Source organism: Podarcis muralis, chromosome 5, assembly GCF_964188315.1.
Source record: "Podarcis muralis chromosome 5, rPodMur119.hap1.1, whole genome shotgun sequence".
In the NCBI taxonomy this organism is placed as follows: Eukaryota; Metazoa; Chordata; class Lepidosauria; order Squamata; family Lacertidae; genus Podarcis; species Podarcis muralis.
Window position 1 is genome coordinate 25,136,140 of NC_135659.1, and position 15,295 is coordinate 25,151,434.

Genomic DNA, 15,295 nt, shown 5'->3' on the forward strand with positions numbered 1-15,295 from the left:
TCTTCTTTCTTTCTTTTTAAAAAAATCAAGCCTCAGGTTGAGTGGCAGAATAATAACTTAACCACACTATAGCTATGTATACTTTTGATACACTAACATAATGATATGAGTTTATTTTAATTCTTTTTCAGTATTATCTGGTCATAATTGTGTTTGTTTGAACTCCTGTGGATCTTTGGAATGACCCCTCTAAGTTGGTTTTTAAAATGACTCTATGCTTCATTTTGTCAGCCTTCTTGGTTTTGCCACTATTACAGTTATTTTTTGCCTTGCTATCATAGAGCATGTGCTGTTTGAAAAAACTACCTACTGCTTCTGCCCCTGTCTTATATTATATTTATTTCAGTTGCCTTAATAGCACTTATGTTTATTTTAAACCTGATGGGAATATTTAGATGTCAGGCACATTCAAAACCCTAAGGGTTTCTTAAATTATAATCTCTCTCTCTCTCTCTCTCTCTCTCTCTCTCTCTCTCTCTCTCTCTCTCTCTCTCTCATATGTTTAAACAGGAAGAAAAGTATAATCCAGGGGTCAGCAAACTTTTTCAGGCATGGGCCAGTCCACTGTCCCTCAGACCATGTGGTGGGCTGGACTATACTTTTTTTTGGGGGGGGGATGAACAAATTCCTATGCCCCACAGATAACCCAGAGATGCATTTTAAATAAAAGGGCACATTCTACTCATGTAAAAACATGCTGATTCCCAGACTGTCCATGGGCTGGATTGAGAAGGCGATTGGGCCGCATCCAGCCCCCGGGCCTTAGGTTGCCTACCCCTGGTATAATCCCTCCTTCCTGTCATTTGTGGAGACTTCATTAAATAGGAAGCAGCAGGATGTCAACTTTTTCACCTCTCCTTTGCTCCTCTGATTGTAACAGAAGCTTGATCTTCAGACATTAGGAGCTGATGCTTACCTCTATGCTGTGCAAAGTCTCACAGAGAGAAGCTGCTACTCTGTAGCAAAGCATAGGCTTTAAATATTGATGTCAGGTTCAGTCCCTGACACTGCTGCCTAAAAGGATCACAAGGAGACATGCTGGGGAAAATCTCCCCGCCTGAACCCTTAGACAGTCACTGTCAGTCATAGTGGGGAGGAAATCTTGTGCCTCATAGACCAGTGATCTGACTTAATGTAACATTGCTTCATATACCGCAGATTTCTGCCAATCAAGCTGTGGTTAAAAAGCACCAAAAGAGGATGAGCTCGATTTTTTCCTGGTCAATTGGCAGAGCTAGAATAAAGCCACACGTTACTGCATTGTTTCCTCAATCAAATGAGTCTGGTGTGAAACACAAATCACAGAGAAATCCACTTTCCCTGTCAATGTATCCTCGTTTTCTTTTTATGATGTCATAGTAAAAGGCAGTGCCTAACATCCATAAACATGCATCGATTACCCCTGCTCAACAACGTATTGGCAATTTGAGCAAGATGTGTTGTCTCAGATGATGAATATTCCATTTATTGTGTTTCCTTTTTGGCATTCTTGAAGAACTTTTCTCTTTGTCTGCTGAGCAGCTTACAAGAAGCTGCAGTGTGGCAGCAGCCCTGGGATTTGACATGTCTTGCTGCGGCTGGATCTTATGCCCGGGAAATGGACCCATTTCACAGAATCATATAATTGGAAGGGATGCCAGGGGTCATCTAATCCAAGCCCCTGCAATGCAGGAATCTCACCTAAAGCATCCGTGACAGATGGCCTTTGGCAGAATCACTGATCTGGATCTTGTGTAGAAATAAAAGAGGTTCACACCAGAAGAATGAGTTTCAAAGCTTTACTGCAGAACAGTCTTAAATGTTGGTTAGAAAAAATAAATGTTACAAAGAAACAAAGTAACACATTGCACTCAAGTAGCAGGCAATGAAGTTCAGTCCTTAAAATGCTTTCTGCAGTTCAACAAACTTTCTTCTTTCTGGTCCCAGAAAGAAATCCTAAGCTTGTTCATCACTGTAGAGCTTAGCTTCATCTGATGCTGCTACTACTACTAGCCAATTACTGACTTCTCAAGTTTCCTCTTCTGCTGGTGTGGGTTCCAAATGCCCATCCTGGATTGGAGCCCATAGCTTCTTTTTCTTCAAAATAATGGTCTACACTGTTTAAGTGCAGGGTGTGTTTTTTAAAAACACAGCTTGCTAATTGTGACATGTAATTTGACCTTTGGTGTTTCTCAGCAATCTGGCGAACAACTTCACAGGCTGCCACATGCTAGCCAATCTTCAATGGCTGGTTCACACAACTCCCCAATCCTACTCTGCCAGCAGCTGGCTTCAGTCAGGCTGGTGTGCTTCAGATTTACTGATCAAAACTTGATTCTCTCCCACCTCATCCCACCACCATATCTTTATTCTCATCAGTTTGCGAAAATATCACCTACTGTCCTGTCTTCTTCATTTCTGTAATGAGAGAGCAAAGGGGTTAGTTCAGTTGGTTAGATAACATCAAGGTTGCAGGTTCGATGCCCATAAGGAACAGTTGCATATTCCTGCATTGCTGGGGGGGGGGGTGGACTAATTAATCCTCAGGGTCCCTTCCAACTCCTTGATTCTATTATTCTGTTTTTAAGCAGTATTGTGATTTAAGTAATCCAAACACTTGATGCAGATCCTTCCTTAGGGCACAAGTCCCACACTGGTAGGGTTTTGCAGAATGATTGCATCTGCAATCTGTCAGTTCATGGTGGCAGAAGGTTTCAGGGTGATTGGGTCCAATCCCTGCACCAGCCTGGATTGGGCCTGATGCTGCCACCCAATGGCAACAAGATTGGCTGAAGATCCAGCAGATCCCAGGCCAGCTCGGCCCTACCTAACCCTTGGAAGGCTGCATTTTGGAGCTTTCTGCTGACCTCCGCAGAAAGCTCCAAATGTTCAGCAGCTGGTCAGTAGAGCTGAGCAGAAGGACACTGTTGCTCAATCCAAACTATGCAATAAACACACACACACCACCCTTCATCCATAGATCTCAAGTCGATTTACAAGATGAAAACACAAAATACATAGGAGTGGAAACTCTTTGTAGAGTACTTAAAGAGGTAGTAGAATCTGATCTGTGAGCAGCAGTCATTAATAATTAGGATGTTGCATAGAGTGAAAGGCAATGACAAACCTAGACAGCATCTTAAAAAGCAGAGACATCACCTTGCCAACAAAGGTCCGTATAGTTAAAGCTATAGTTTTCCCAGTAGTGATGTATGGAAGTGAGAGCTGGACCATGAAGAAGGCTGATCATCGAAGAATTGATGCTTTTGAATTATGGTGCTGGAGGAGACTCTTGAAAGTCCCATGGACTGCAAGAAGATCAAACCTATCCATTCTGAAGGAAATCAGCCCTGGGTGCCCACTGGAAGGACAGATCGTGAAGCTGAGGCTCCAATACTTTGGCCACTTCATGAGAAGAGAAGACTCCCTGGAAAAGACCCTAATGTTGGGAAAGATTGAAGGCACTAGGAGAAGGGGACAACAGAGGATGAGATGGTTGGACAGTGTTCTCAAAGCTACCAGCATGAGTTTGACCAAACTGCAGGAGGCAATGGAAGACAGGAGGGCCTGGCGTGCTCTGGTCCATGGGGTCACGAAGAGAAGGACACGACTAAACGACTAGACAACAAATAGAGTGAAAGTGAGTGGTTTAAGAGGATATGCAGCACAACAAGGAAGAAACGGGAAGCCATGGAGGGATGGGATGGGAAGCCTAGAAGCATTAGACTAAGGTTACCAGATTTTTTTCAATGAATCCGGGGACACACTTCAACTTCAATTGATTTTGTATGTGGACTTACTTGTAAATCCGGGGGCTGTCCCTGAGAAACGGGGATGTCTAGTAACCTTACATTAGACAGACAAAGGAATTTAAATTTGTATGCATTAAATTTTTGGAAAGTTCTTAAATAAAAATAAATGCATAATACACAATAAAACAATAACAAAACAATAGCCATCTCCCACCACCCCCTCTGATGGCTTTCATTAATGAGCAAGGGGATTGTGACTTCTTTGTAGGTTAGGGTAGCAGTGATCCTCTGACAAAGGAAAACAGAAGCATATATGAAAGCTATCACTTTTAAAGCTGCTTGCCAGGATATAGGAGGGGTGTGTGTGTGTTCAGCATCCAATCAAAAGGAAAGGATGTGTGAAAATTTGCAGGTGTGCTGAAGCCCCGGGGGATGGTCTCTAATTGCTTCACCTCTATAGGACATTTACTGGACCAAGTCCTACATGAAGAAGAAGAAGAGTTTGGATTTGATATCCCGCTTTATCACTACCCGAAGGAGTCTCAAAGCAGCTAACATTCTCCTTTCCCTTCCTTCCCCACAACAAGCACTCTGTGAGGTGAGTGGGGCTGAGAGACTTCAGAGAAGTGTGACTAGCCCAAGGTCACTCAGCAGCTGCATGTGGAGGAGCGGGGAAGCGAACCCGGTTCACCAGATTACGAGTCCATCGCTCTTAACCACTACACCACACTGGCTCTCATGCTTTGTCCCTTCTCTTTGATGGAGATGGGAGGGCGTTTGATGAGGGATGCCTTAAGAGCAGGTGTGGACAATCTCTTGCCCTCCAAATGTTGCTGAACACCCATGAGCCCCAGCAAAGGGAGTTGTAATTCAGCAGCTTCTGGGGGGGCACAGATTTCTCACACCTGCTGAAAGGGATAGGAGAGGGGGAAAGCTGCCTCACACCTGTTACTGCAAGCATGGAGAACTCAGGTGTTGGGCTCCAGCTTCAACCAACATGGGATGATTGGACTTGTCACTAGCAGCAGCTGCAGAGACATGAGGTTCTCCGTGCAAAATTTTACTTGCAGAATGCTTACTACAGCCAATATGTCCATTAGGTTCAGTTATCTGCTGGTGTTCTCCAGAAATGGTTCCCTGCTTACGGAACAAAGGTTCCTTCTCATGTCCCCTTGCTTACATTGATTTCAGAAAGTATGCTTTCATATGAGCCTTGACAGCTGTAATCTCACATCAGCATTTAGAATTCCACACAATGCAGCCATCTATCAAGGGGGCAAAAGATATAAGCATCTGCCATGCCAATTTTTTTCTCTCCAGATTAGCTATTTACTGACACTGAAATGCTAATAATGTCTCAGATACATTATCATCACAATAGTTTAGTTTATCTCTAGGAGTATATACTCCAGCTGTAAAATATCAACCATTATGGCTTAAACAGCGTGCTTTATGCAATGCTAACCAATTTGAGAACTGAAAGAATTGATTTATGTGCTGTTTCAAAGGAGTTATTCCCGTTTACCAGGGTTGCCATCTCCTGGCCTGTAGGGAAGTTTGCTTTCTTCCCTCTTCTTAATAACTGCAGCTCAACTATCAAATGAAGCTTTGCCCATTACAGCACTGCATTGTTGTGGGGAAAATAACCACTCCTGCATATGATTGTAATAATTGCGCAGAATCTAATGGGTGCCTCTGCACTCATGAAAGGGCTTCTGAGCTGACAGAAGAGGAGTGGAGTGGAGTTTTGCCTATTCCTCCTTTCTACTGCATACCCCCAGGCCACCTTCCACCCTTTTCTGGATTATTTCCCAAACTCTCATGAGCTGAGTTTTGGAGGGCACTGGTTGCCGCAGGGAGGAATAGAAAATCAGTGAAAGTTGCTTCCCCACTCTTCCACTACCAGAGGAATCTGCTGGATCAAATGTCATTCTGCAGCCACTAAGTGGATTCCCTGCATGGTGCAACTGGGTAAAGAATTGGGTCCACTGAGTTCAGCTTTGAACTTCCAGCAGTGGCAAATCACATGCCTCTAAGTCAGGTTGGTGTCCTCAAGATGTTTGTGGACTCTTGTCTTGACCCCATCTGTGTAAACCCATCCAGGTAAGTTGCAGTGATGTCAGGAGAACAGCTCCACAGCTCCATCCTGCCACATGGGCTGCTACTGATATTTTTTCCTGCAAGAAAATATGGCTACCTCTCTAGAAAGTCTTCCTTTTGTGCCCCTTGCCCATTATTTCCCCATTCCTTCAGAAGAATTTCTTTGTTCACAGCCTATCTTGTTGGGAATAGCAATTATTCTCCACTTTAAGATTCCAAAGGCACACTAGATCTCCCACTTGTATTTTATAATACAACATCTTGACCCCTGTTCCTTTGTCAGTTTTATTATTTTTCCAGGGATTGATCATTATGGCCCTATTTGACTAGGAAGGTAAAAACATAAGTTCATGAAACAAATCACAAGATTTTGCTGCCTAAATAATATTCTCATTTTAAAGAATCATTTCATTCATATTTAATAATAATAAACAATGTTTTTCATTATTTATATGCTGCCCATCGGACTTGGTTTCCCCAGCCACTCTGGGCTGCTCCCTGCAAAATAATAAATGCATAATAAAACCTCAAACATTAAAAAAAAACTTCCCTGTATTTAACTCACTGTATTTATTTTACTTAATATGCCCATGCAATTTAAACAAGTTGGTTTCTTCAATGGTAGATATTTGGGCACATATCCCAAACACTAACAGAGTTTTGAAGCTTTAAAATCAAATTTTGAAAACTAGCCATGAGTTGATAATTTGTTTTCTGTGTTCAGTCTGATGCCCAGGGCTAAACATTTTACTTGTCCTGCTGACAGCACCTTAAAATTGGCCAGGAGATGTTGTCATATCCAATTTTTTGAAAAGTGCCGTTTCTGAACAATAGAACAAAACCAATATTCCAACTAGATCAATGTTTTTCACATTTGTTGGGCGCCAGTGGGGGGGAAAGGTCCTCGATGAAATTATTGGGGATTGAGAGGACACACAGTGACAGACAAGCATTCAAGAGAAACAGTTTTTCCACACCAAATGAATAGCCCCTAAAATGCAGAGAGTCAGCAAATAGTTGTGTGCGCTTAGGAAACAACAGCGAATTTTGGACCATTGGCCATGGAGATGATAGCAATTGTAGTCCAAAACATCTGGAGGGCAGCAGGTTGGGCAAGAGAACCAAGTGTTGTGCCCTAAAACACTGCCCAGAATCCTTTGCAGCTTGCTGGTAAACAGAGGCTCACCAGCCAGCCACCCCACGTGGAAATCCACCCAGGACAGCACTTTGTAGGGCACAGTGATTTTGCTGAAATCACAAGTGGGAAGAGATTTATTTCTTCATACAACAATAATACACATGCTTTTTCTGCATGGTGCAGACCCTCACCAGGAGGGTCAACACTAGGATGGATCCCCAAAAAACTTTTGTACCCATTGAAATTTCACCACTTGGCAGAATGCTATGGATAACCAGCTTATCTAAGCAATTCTTTGCATGGCAAATTGTGGACACCAGTGGTCTCTCTCTTGTGGCCCCATCTTACATTCAATGAATTCATTTCAGGACACAGAAGACAACATAAATAACCTTACCCCACACTTCTCACTGATAATATAACTTAGTTCGATCTCTTCCTTTTCAACTGGTTCAGCTTGTACCTAAGGGCCTAGTTCTCACTGAGGTGAAAGATGTGTTTCTTGACTGTACAATTTCAGAGCAGAGCTGAATGACTGAATGCTCCTCAAGAAAGAAAGAATCTTCCCACAAAGAAAATGTGGGTACCTCACCCCAAACCATCCAGATATTTGTTTGGAGATATTTGTTTCCTCTCCTTGTGGAACTTCATTCAGGCAAGAAAGCACATGTGGTCTGAAATTTTACACCTGAGACTAAAGCTGACCACCTCAGGGCCAAACAAGGCATTTACTGGATAGTATGTAGCAATGAATACCTCAGATTTTGTTCTTGTTACAGTTGTGGAGTGAGAAATCCATATGGAAAACATAGTGCATGAGGAAACTTATCTCTCAGGGGGCAGCACTTTGTGGGGCCCAGCACTTTCCTTAGTGTCCCGCTTTTCCTTAGAATGTCCATATTTTCATCAGAGAAATGTTGGAGGGTATAGCAGGATGTCCCTGTGTTCATTGGACAAATAGTGGGGGGTATGGAGGTATGTGACCCCTCAGCCAAGGAGAGAGGTAACTATACAAACTTTACAATACATTTGAAGGCAGCCCTGTATAGGGATTTCACCCCCCCCCCAATGTTTAATGTTTTGTTGTGTTTTTATATATATTGGAAGCTGCCTGGAGTGGCTGGGGCAACCCAGTCAAATGGGTGGAGTAAGAATAAAACAGCAGCAGCAGCATAGGACGTCCCTATTTTCATTGGAGAAATCTTGGAGGATATGGAATAGAACGTCCCTATTTTCATGGGATAAATATTGGAGAGAATGGAATGGAACGTCCCTATTTTCATCAGAGAAATGTTGGAGGGTATGCATGAATGTGTCTAATCCTCATTTAAATTTACCTGTCTTCCAGCATCTCACTACTACCCTCATCTTCGCAGCATCTACTGCCTGGGATGACTGCCCTCTGTTCTCCCTAATGGTAGGGAGACCCTGAAATTGTAGCAAGGATTGGCAAGAGTGGAGAATCTTGGATGACATGGAATAGAACATCCCTATTTTCATGGGATAAATGTTGGAGAGAATGGAACAGGACGTCCCTATTTTCATCAGGAAAATATTGGAGGGTATGGAATAGGACATTCCTATTTTCTTCGGAGATGAGGGCACCAGGAGAAGGGGACTACAGAGGACGAGATGGTTGGACAGTGTTCTCGAAGCTACCAGCATGAGTTTGACCAAACTGCGGGAGGCAGTGGACCTGGCGTGCTCTGGTCCATGGGGTCACGAAGAGTCGCACACCACTAAACGACTAAACAACAACAACAATTTTCATCGGGGAAATGTTGGAGGGTAGGGGATAGACCATCCCTATTTTCATGGGATAAATATTGGAGGGAATGGAATGGAACGTCCCTACTTTCATCGGGGAGATGTTGGAGGGTATGGACCTTCCAAGTATCCCTATTTTCTAGAGAGTTCTGGATCCGCAGAAGCCACCCCGTTTTCTGACTTGATCCCAGAACGTCCCACCTTTCCTTAGGACATCCCTATTTGCATGGGAGAAATGTTGGAAGGCACCTCGAGGTCTCCAGAAGGGACACCAGAGGGGTTGTGGGTGGGCTAAGAAGTCAGGACTGACCCCTCAGCGCCCATCCCACACCGTCCCTTTGCGCAAGCCCCCCCCCCTAACCACGGCCTCTGGCGCTGACCAGCTGCCTCCCTGACCCCCACCCCCGCCCCCAGGGCTCGGTGATGTCACATCCGCCGGTCAGCCCTGCGCAGCGCCCGCCTGGCTCCGCGCTCTTCGGAGTCAGGAGGGGACCGGCAAACTTTTCTTCTCCCGCCTTTCCCCCCCTGGCAGGGTGGGCTGGCTGCTGTGACGGCGGAGGGAGGAGGGGGCGGAGAGGCGGCTGTGGCGGGGCGTGCGCGACGCGGCCCGCCCGCTTCCCCCTGCCCTCTCGCCGGCTGGCTCTCTCCATCTCTCTCCCTCCGCCTGGACTGGGCGCCCCCTCCCGCCGCCGCGCTCCCTCCTCGCTCCGAGAAGGATGCCTGCGGAATGAATGAGCGTCCCCCGGGCTGCTGCTGCCGCTGCCGCCGCCTCCCGCTGCCGCCTTCTCCTGGCTGTGGCAGGCGGGCGTGCAGAAAGTGGCACTGACGAGAGGGGTCCCTGCAGTGACTGATGAAGGAGAGGCTGAGCAGGGAGGAGGAGGAGGAGAAGAAGAAGAGGAAGAAGAGGAAGAGCAGCAGCAGCAGCAGCAGCAGCCCAGCAGCCCCGGGAGCAGCATGCAGCCCTCCGCCAGCATCCTCAACCTCTTGCTTGTGGCTCTCTTGGCCGGCTTGGACCCTTCCAAGGTAGGAGATGCAGGAGGAAGGACCCTCCGCAAACATTGCCCGTTCTCTTTCTCGCCTCTGGAACTACTAGTTGACCCCCTTCCTGCGATATTTCCTTAAGTTCTTAAAATCATAATCATATCCCCACTGTTTTGATGGGGCAGGCAATGGGGGATTTGGGGGAGGAAGGGGATTGTATATACTGTATATATTCCTGCTTCTTTGCTTCCCAGCGCATCCTTTTTGTCTTCCTAGCCATGGGTGCGCTGTAGTTTTTGCCAGAAGGGGAGGGGAATGGATGGAGTGGGGCTTTCCGCAAACACAGCCTGGGCTGCTTTTTTCCGTCTTGTTTGAAAAGGCAGTGTGTGTGTGTGTGTGTACGCGCGCGTTCACCTTGCAATGTTGGAAAGTGGTCAATAAGGCAAACAGCAGAGGGGCACTGCGGGCTGCCTTCCCCCAAACAGTTGGAAGGATGTGGATGTGCGTTCTCTCTCTCTCTCTCTCTCTCTCTCTCTCTCTCTCTCTCTCTCTCTCTCACACACACACACACACACACACACACACACCCTATCCAGTCTAATAACAAACGAACACTGGGTGGTACCCAGTTAAATCCTGCTCAGAGGAGACCCCTTGAAGTAAGCCCCTTGAATTCAGAGGGTCTCCTGCGAATACGGCTAATGTTGGCTTGCACCCTTTCTTCCTGGATGACTTGCTCTGGTTGTGTTGTTGGGTATCCCTCCCTCTCCCTCCCCCTCCCCCAAATCTTACTATACAAGTTTTGTTGACGATCACCCACATGGAAAGGAGACGGGTGATGGATACAGGTTAGAACACCAGGAATGCTGCGATTGGCTTTCCCCATGGACAATGTCTTATCTGTTGAACTCTGGAAGCTGTCCCAGCCTTAGCTGGAAATGACACCAGAACAGCCTAGCCGTGGACAAGGGATGGGTTTATTCATAGCGATCAGGGGATGCATAAAATCTGTAGCCCTTTGGAATCACGGGGAGAAGCATCCCTCCAGAGGAAGAATAAAGGCACGTGCCTTTATATTGCAGAAGAGGAAGGGGGGGAGGTTGGGTTTTTCCCTTCCACTAGTCATGTGCAATTGCAATTGCCCTCAGGTTGCAGAGAAGCATCATCATCACCATTATTTTCCCCCAGTTACATTTGTGAGAGCAAATAAGCTTTGCTCTGCAGTTGAATGACAGCCCCTTAAAAACGAAAAAAAACCCCGATGCTGCCTGGCTTGGGCTGGGAATTTGAAAAACCATTCCATCAGACCTTGAAAATGAGACTTGTCGAAAGCCATTAGTAAGAGATGAGTGAAGTCCAGTAGTAGGCCTGGCGACTGCATGTGCTGTTCAGCACAAACCTGAAGCCACGGAGTGGAAGATTTGCATTGTGTGCCACCTCTGGGTGACTTGATGTCTATCTGCTGATATAAAATACCCATTGTGGGCCTTCCGTGGTGTGTGTGGTCTCCACACTGCATGCCGGTGAATGCTTTACGGAGGCATTGAAGTGCCAAACAAGGAGTGTGGACTATTTTCGGGGCTTGTAAACAGCATTTTGTGTTTTGATGGATGTCAGAATTGCTCACATCAAAAGCATGTGATCTAGGGTGTTCAGCTTAAATATAGAAACAATCTTCAAACTGGCGATTGAGCTGAAACTTCAGATTGGTTTACTGGGGGGAACACGATTTAGGTATGGGGGCATGGGAAAAGCCATGAATTGTAAATACCGCACAAACGTTTCTTGTAGAAAATGTGTGTTTGCAGTAGGGCTGATTTTATGAAAGCATGGAGTCCTTTTGCAAGCAATTTGTAGAAACAGTTTTGATAAAAGTGACTATTGATTCATTCTATGTTTAAGGTTAAAACGGAGAGCAGCTCAGGTTTGTCTTGATCGTTCTCTCTCTAGTTGTACTTTTAGGATCTCTTCATGTGTGTTGAGTCTTGGTATACTGAAAAAGAGTTTAGGGATTCCAGCCTGGTGAGCATTTTATCAATAGCCTTAGCCTCTGGGTAAATAGACAAAAATTGTGCTCACAGCTTCTCAGATGCCTGTGTTGAGTTACATCTCTGATATATATATGGAAGAAAGCCATCCTATTTTCCTTCCAATCTATGTGTTCCTTTAAAAGAAGAGTTAGAGGCAAAACTGGACTGCACCCCCCCTTTAGAAGATTAGTCGTTGGGCCACAAACATAAACTTATTTTCTTTGGAGAAGTTCCACAGTGAGCTGGTGTGTTTGTCTTGTCTTGTTTTTAAAGTTGTCTTTAGGTTTTTTCCTGAACTGTTTGAAAAACTTTTTTATTTTTGCTCTTGTTAGCGACATATGTAAAAGGTGAAATGCTAATGATCCCAATGATGATATTAATAATGTCAAGTGTGTTTATGATTAGGGGCCCCTCCCCCACACAAAAAATGAATGGAGGGGGGGGGAGAGCTTAAATGCCCAGTACAGCTGGTTGTCCTCACTTTCCTCACCTGTAAATTGCATAGCTGTCAACTTTTCCCTTATTTAAAGGGAAATTCCCTTATTCCGAATAGGATTCCTCGCAAGAAAGGGGAAAAGTTGACAGCTGTGGTAAAATGGCACTTAATGTTCTCTATTTCACACAGTTCTTCAAGCGGCAAATCAATATTTTCTAAAAGTGTTGTGAATAAGAATAACAACAAAGTACAGGATTGCTCCAGCATAAGAGGTTTGAGAGCTAGGGCAGAACCAAATGTTCCAAAGTTACCTCTAGAAACTGTGCTAAGTATGTTTTAGTGAACAACAACAAAGCCCCAACCTCAAGAGTTCTGTGGCATCTTGAAATTGATACAGTTATTTCAGCATGAGCTTTCAGGAGCTGCAGCCCATTTCATCAAACAAATTAAGTGGCCAGAAAGTCTTTTGCTTCCCGTTCCCCACACCCAAAATATGGGAGAGGAGAGGAGAGGGAGGGAGAGGAGGCCAAAAAACAAAGGAACTGCAACAGTTAGGAGCAGGCGTGACCTGATCTGTGCAGAACACCAGTGGATTCAAGATGCAGTCAGATCAGGTTGGTTTATTTGTTTCAGCAAAACTCAAGGTCAGTATCGACATGCATGGAACAGTCTCCTAATGTTTCATTTCTAACTGAAAACCAGTTACTATTGCAGGTTGCAAGTTTATGCAGAGGAATGGTGGAGGGAGGGACTGCTTCACTGCATGCTTTGGGGGGGTGTACTAAAAATTGCCTCCTCTCTGCTACTTTTGCACCCACAGGGGAAAAGAGACTGGAATGCAGCTCTGCCCCCTCCCCACAAGTGAAAAACCAGCTTTTGCCATTTTGAGCAGAAAAGCCGGAGGATAAGTGCTAGATCCTTTCCACCTGCCATATCTGCATCCCGAGGGCAGCCTCCTGCAGCTGCGTGTATTTGTTTATTTAACATTTCTCTTACAATGTCTAGTGTGGCCATTGGCAAAAAGTCTCCACGCCTATGTTAGTAAGCCACCTGTTTCGATGAGCCAAAATGAGACTGGAAGTGGGAGGTGAGGACAAACTTTTCGGACTGTTTCAAACCTTTGTGGTAGCGTTTTCTTGCTACGCGGAGGTGATGGCAACGACTTTCCATTCTGTACACAGGGGCTTTAGGGGGGTATCAAAAAGAGAGACTTAGGTGAAAACAATTTTTACATGGCAGAAGGAGCATATCAGTCTGAACATCGTGCCTTGAGGATCCTTCTGGATGCAAATGGTGAAATGGAATTCTAATACAAAAATAAGATTCTCTAAGATTAAAGTTTTCACTTTAACATAGCTCTCCTGGAATTTTCTGAACCAAAGTAGAGAAAATACATAGAATCATAGCAGTGTAGATTGGAAGGGACCCCGAGGATCATCCAGTCCACCCCCTGCAACGCAGGAAACCTAGATATATATGTAATTTGCAAGCTTCTTGAAGCAAAATGCCTTTCTCAAGTTTCTTACTGAATTCGAGAATGCAGGTTTTCCAGTGAGTTTCCAAGAGACACATCTCAGACGTCAAATGGACAGAGTTGAGAAAGAGTTTGCTTTTCTTCTTTCTTTCTTTCTTTCTTTCTTTCTTTCTTTCGTCAGCAATGCTTATCAAATCATTTTCTTTTCTTGGGTGCAACTCTTCTCCCTTTAGAGTTATTATACTGTTGCATGCTGCCCCAATCTCTGAGCAGTGTGAGATTCCAGGCTCTAAACCAGAGTTTGTGTTTCCTTTTGCAATGAGACAAAGTGGAGACTGTGGTGTCCTTATGATACATGGTTTATTTACACATATATACAATGGGAATCAAACAGAAATCAAACCAGCCTCAGATGTTGCTCTGACTCTCTCACATCACTGCAAACTCTCAACTCTCAACTCAGACTTTGTCCTTCTAACTATCTCTGAGTTGAGGGAGGGGCCACACCCATTTCCCATCTTGCACAGAGCCCCCTTTGTTTTGTTCTCTTAATTGCCCTTCATTTCAGCATAGGGATATAGCCTGGCTTCAGTGCAACCAACTGAAGATACCTGGGAGCCAGAATGGCACCTGACATCTCCACCATTTGAAGGTGCATGCCTGGAGATCATTGGATCTGGACTGTTTTTGTACACTAATGCACCATCCTGTGTAATTCTATCAATTGTATTTTATCTGGAAAACCGGAATGGATTTCTGGAACCAAAATGCTTTCTTTCTGTGCAGCCTGAGCAGGAGCAGTTACCATTAAGAAAAAGAGGTTGGAATGGGCCAATATTCCAACTGCCCCTGGATCAAGAGACTTTTCTCCTTTAAGTCCTCAAAGCTCTCAACCTAGCTCAAGGTTCTAATCTGAACTAACCATATGTTGAACTGAGAATCAATCACAGTCAGTCCATCATTTGAAAAATAAGACTTTAGAGCCATTTTGTCTCAAAATGGCAGCTAGACATTCCATTTTGGTGACTGTAACCTGGGTTTAAGGTGCCAAAGGGCACCTATCTTATATATCTGAGTTTCTAACACTGTCTGGTTTACATTTTGACACTTAAGGGTTAGAAGGATCTCACATACAGCTTCTCTCAAGCCCCCACCCCCTGCCTTACAGCACCGTGGGAGATAAGGGGAAGTAGTGACAGTGATACACAAATCCCCCAAAGACAGTGTCAGATCATCGGATAAACTTGCACTTATCTGCAAATAGTATCTATACCTAACTCACTGGCTGACATAATCCACTTGCAGCCTTACCCAGATGTGTGTCACATCGGAGAACGTGTTGCTTTGTTGGATAGCATTGCTCTTTGAAGGTGCATCATCACTCTGAATCCATCGTTGTTCTTCATCAAGAGGCATCGGCTGGATTCTTAGAATCCTGCAATAATTTCCAAGAAGTCAGCAGAATAAGGCGTCTAAATGCTTCAGTGCTGGCAAAGTTTTAGGTCCTTTAAGGTTAAACAGTAGGAAAGTGTTTGTGTATCGCCACCTCATGGTGATCTATGTTACTGGGGCGGGTGGGGGACGGACCCTAATTAAGGTCTTTGCACACTGGCTCCATTTTTATTGAGTTAACTTATT

General features: G+C 44.8%; 1 protein-coding gene across 1 annotated transcript in view; it reads left to right on the forward strand.

Moving 5' to 3' along the window:
* Window positions 1-9,155: 9,155 nt before the first annotated feature.
* Window positions 9,156-15,295, forward strand: part of OLFM3 (olfactomedin 3) — a 161,579-nt gene continuing 155,439 nt past the window's right edge. The window contains exon 1 of the mRNA XM_028732649.2: window positions 9,156-9,759. Within this exon, the coding sequence (XP_028588482.1) occupies window positions 9,691-9,759 (69 nt within the window). The 5' untranslated portion in view covers window positions 9,156-9,690. The remainder of the gene's footprint in view (window positions 9,760-15,295) is intronic.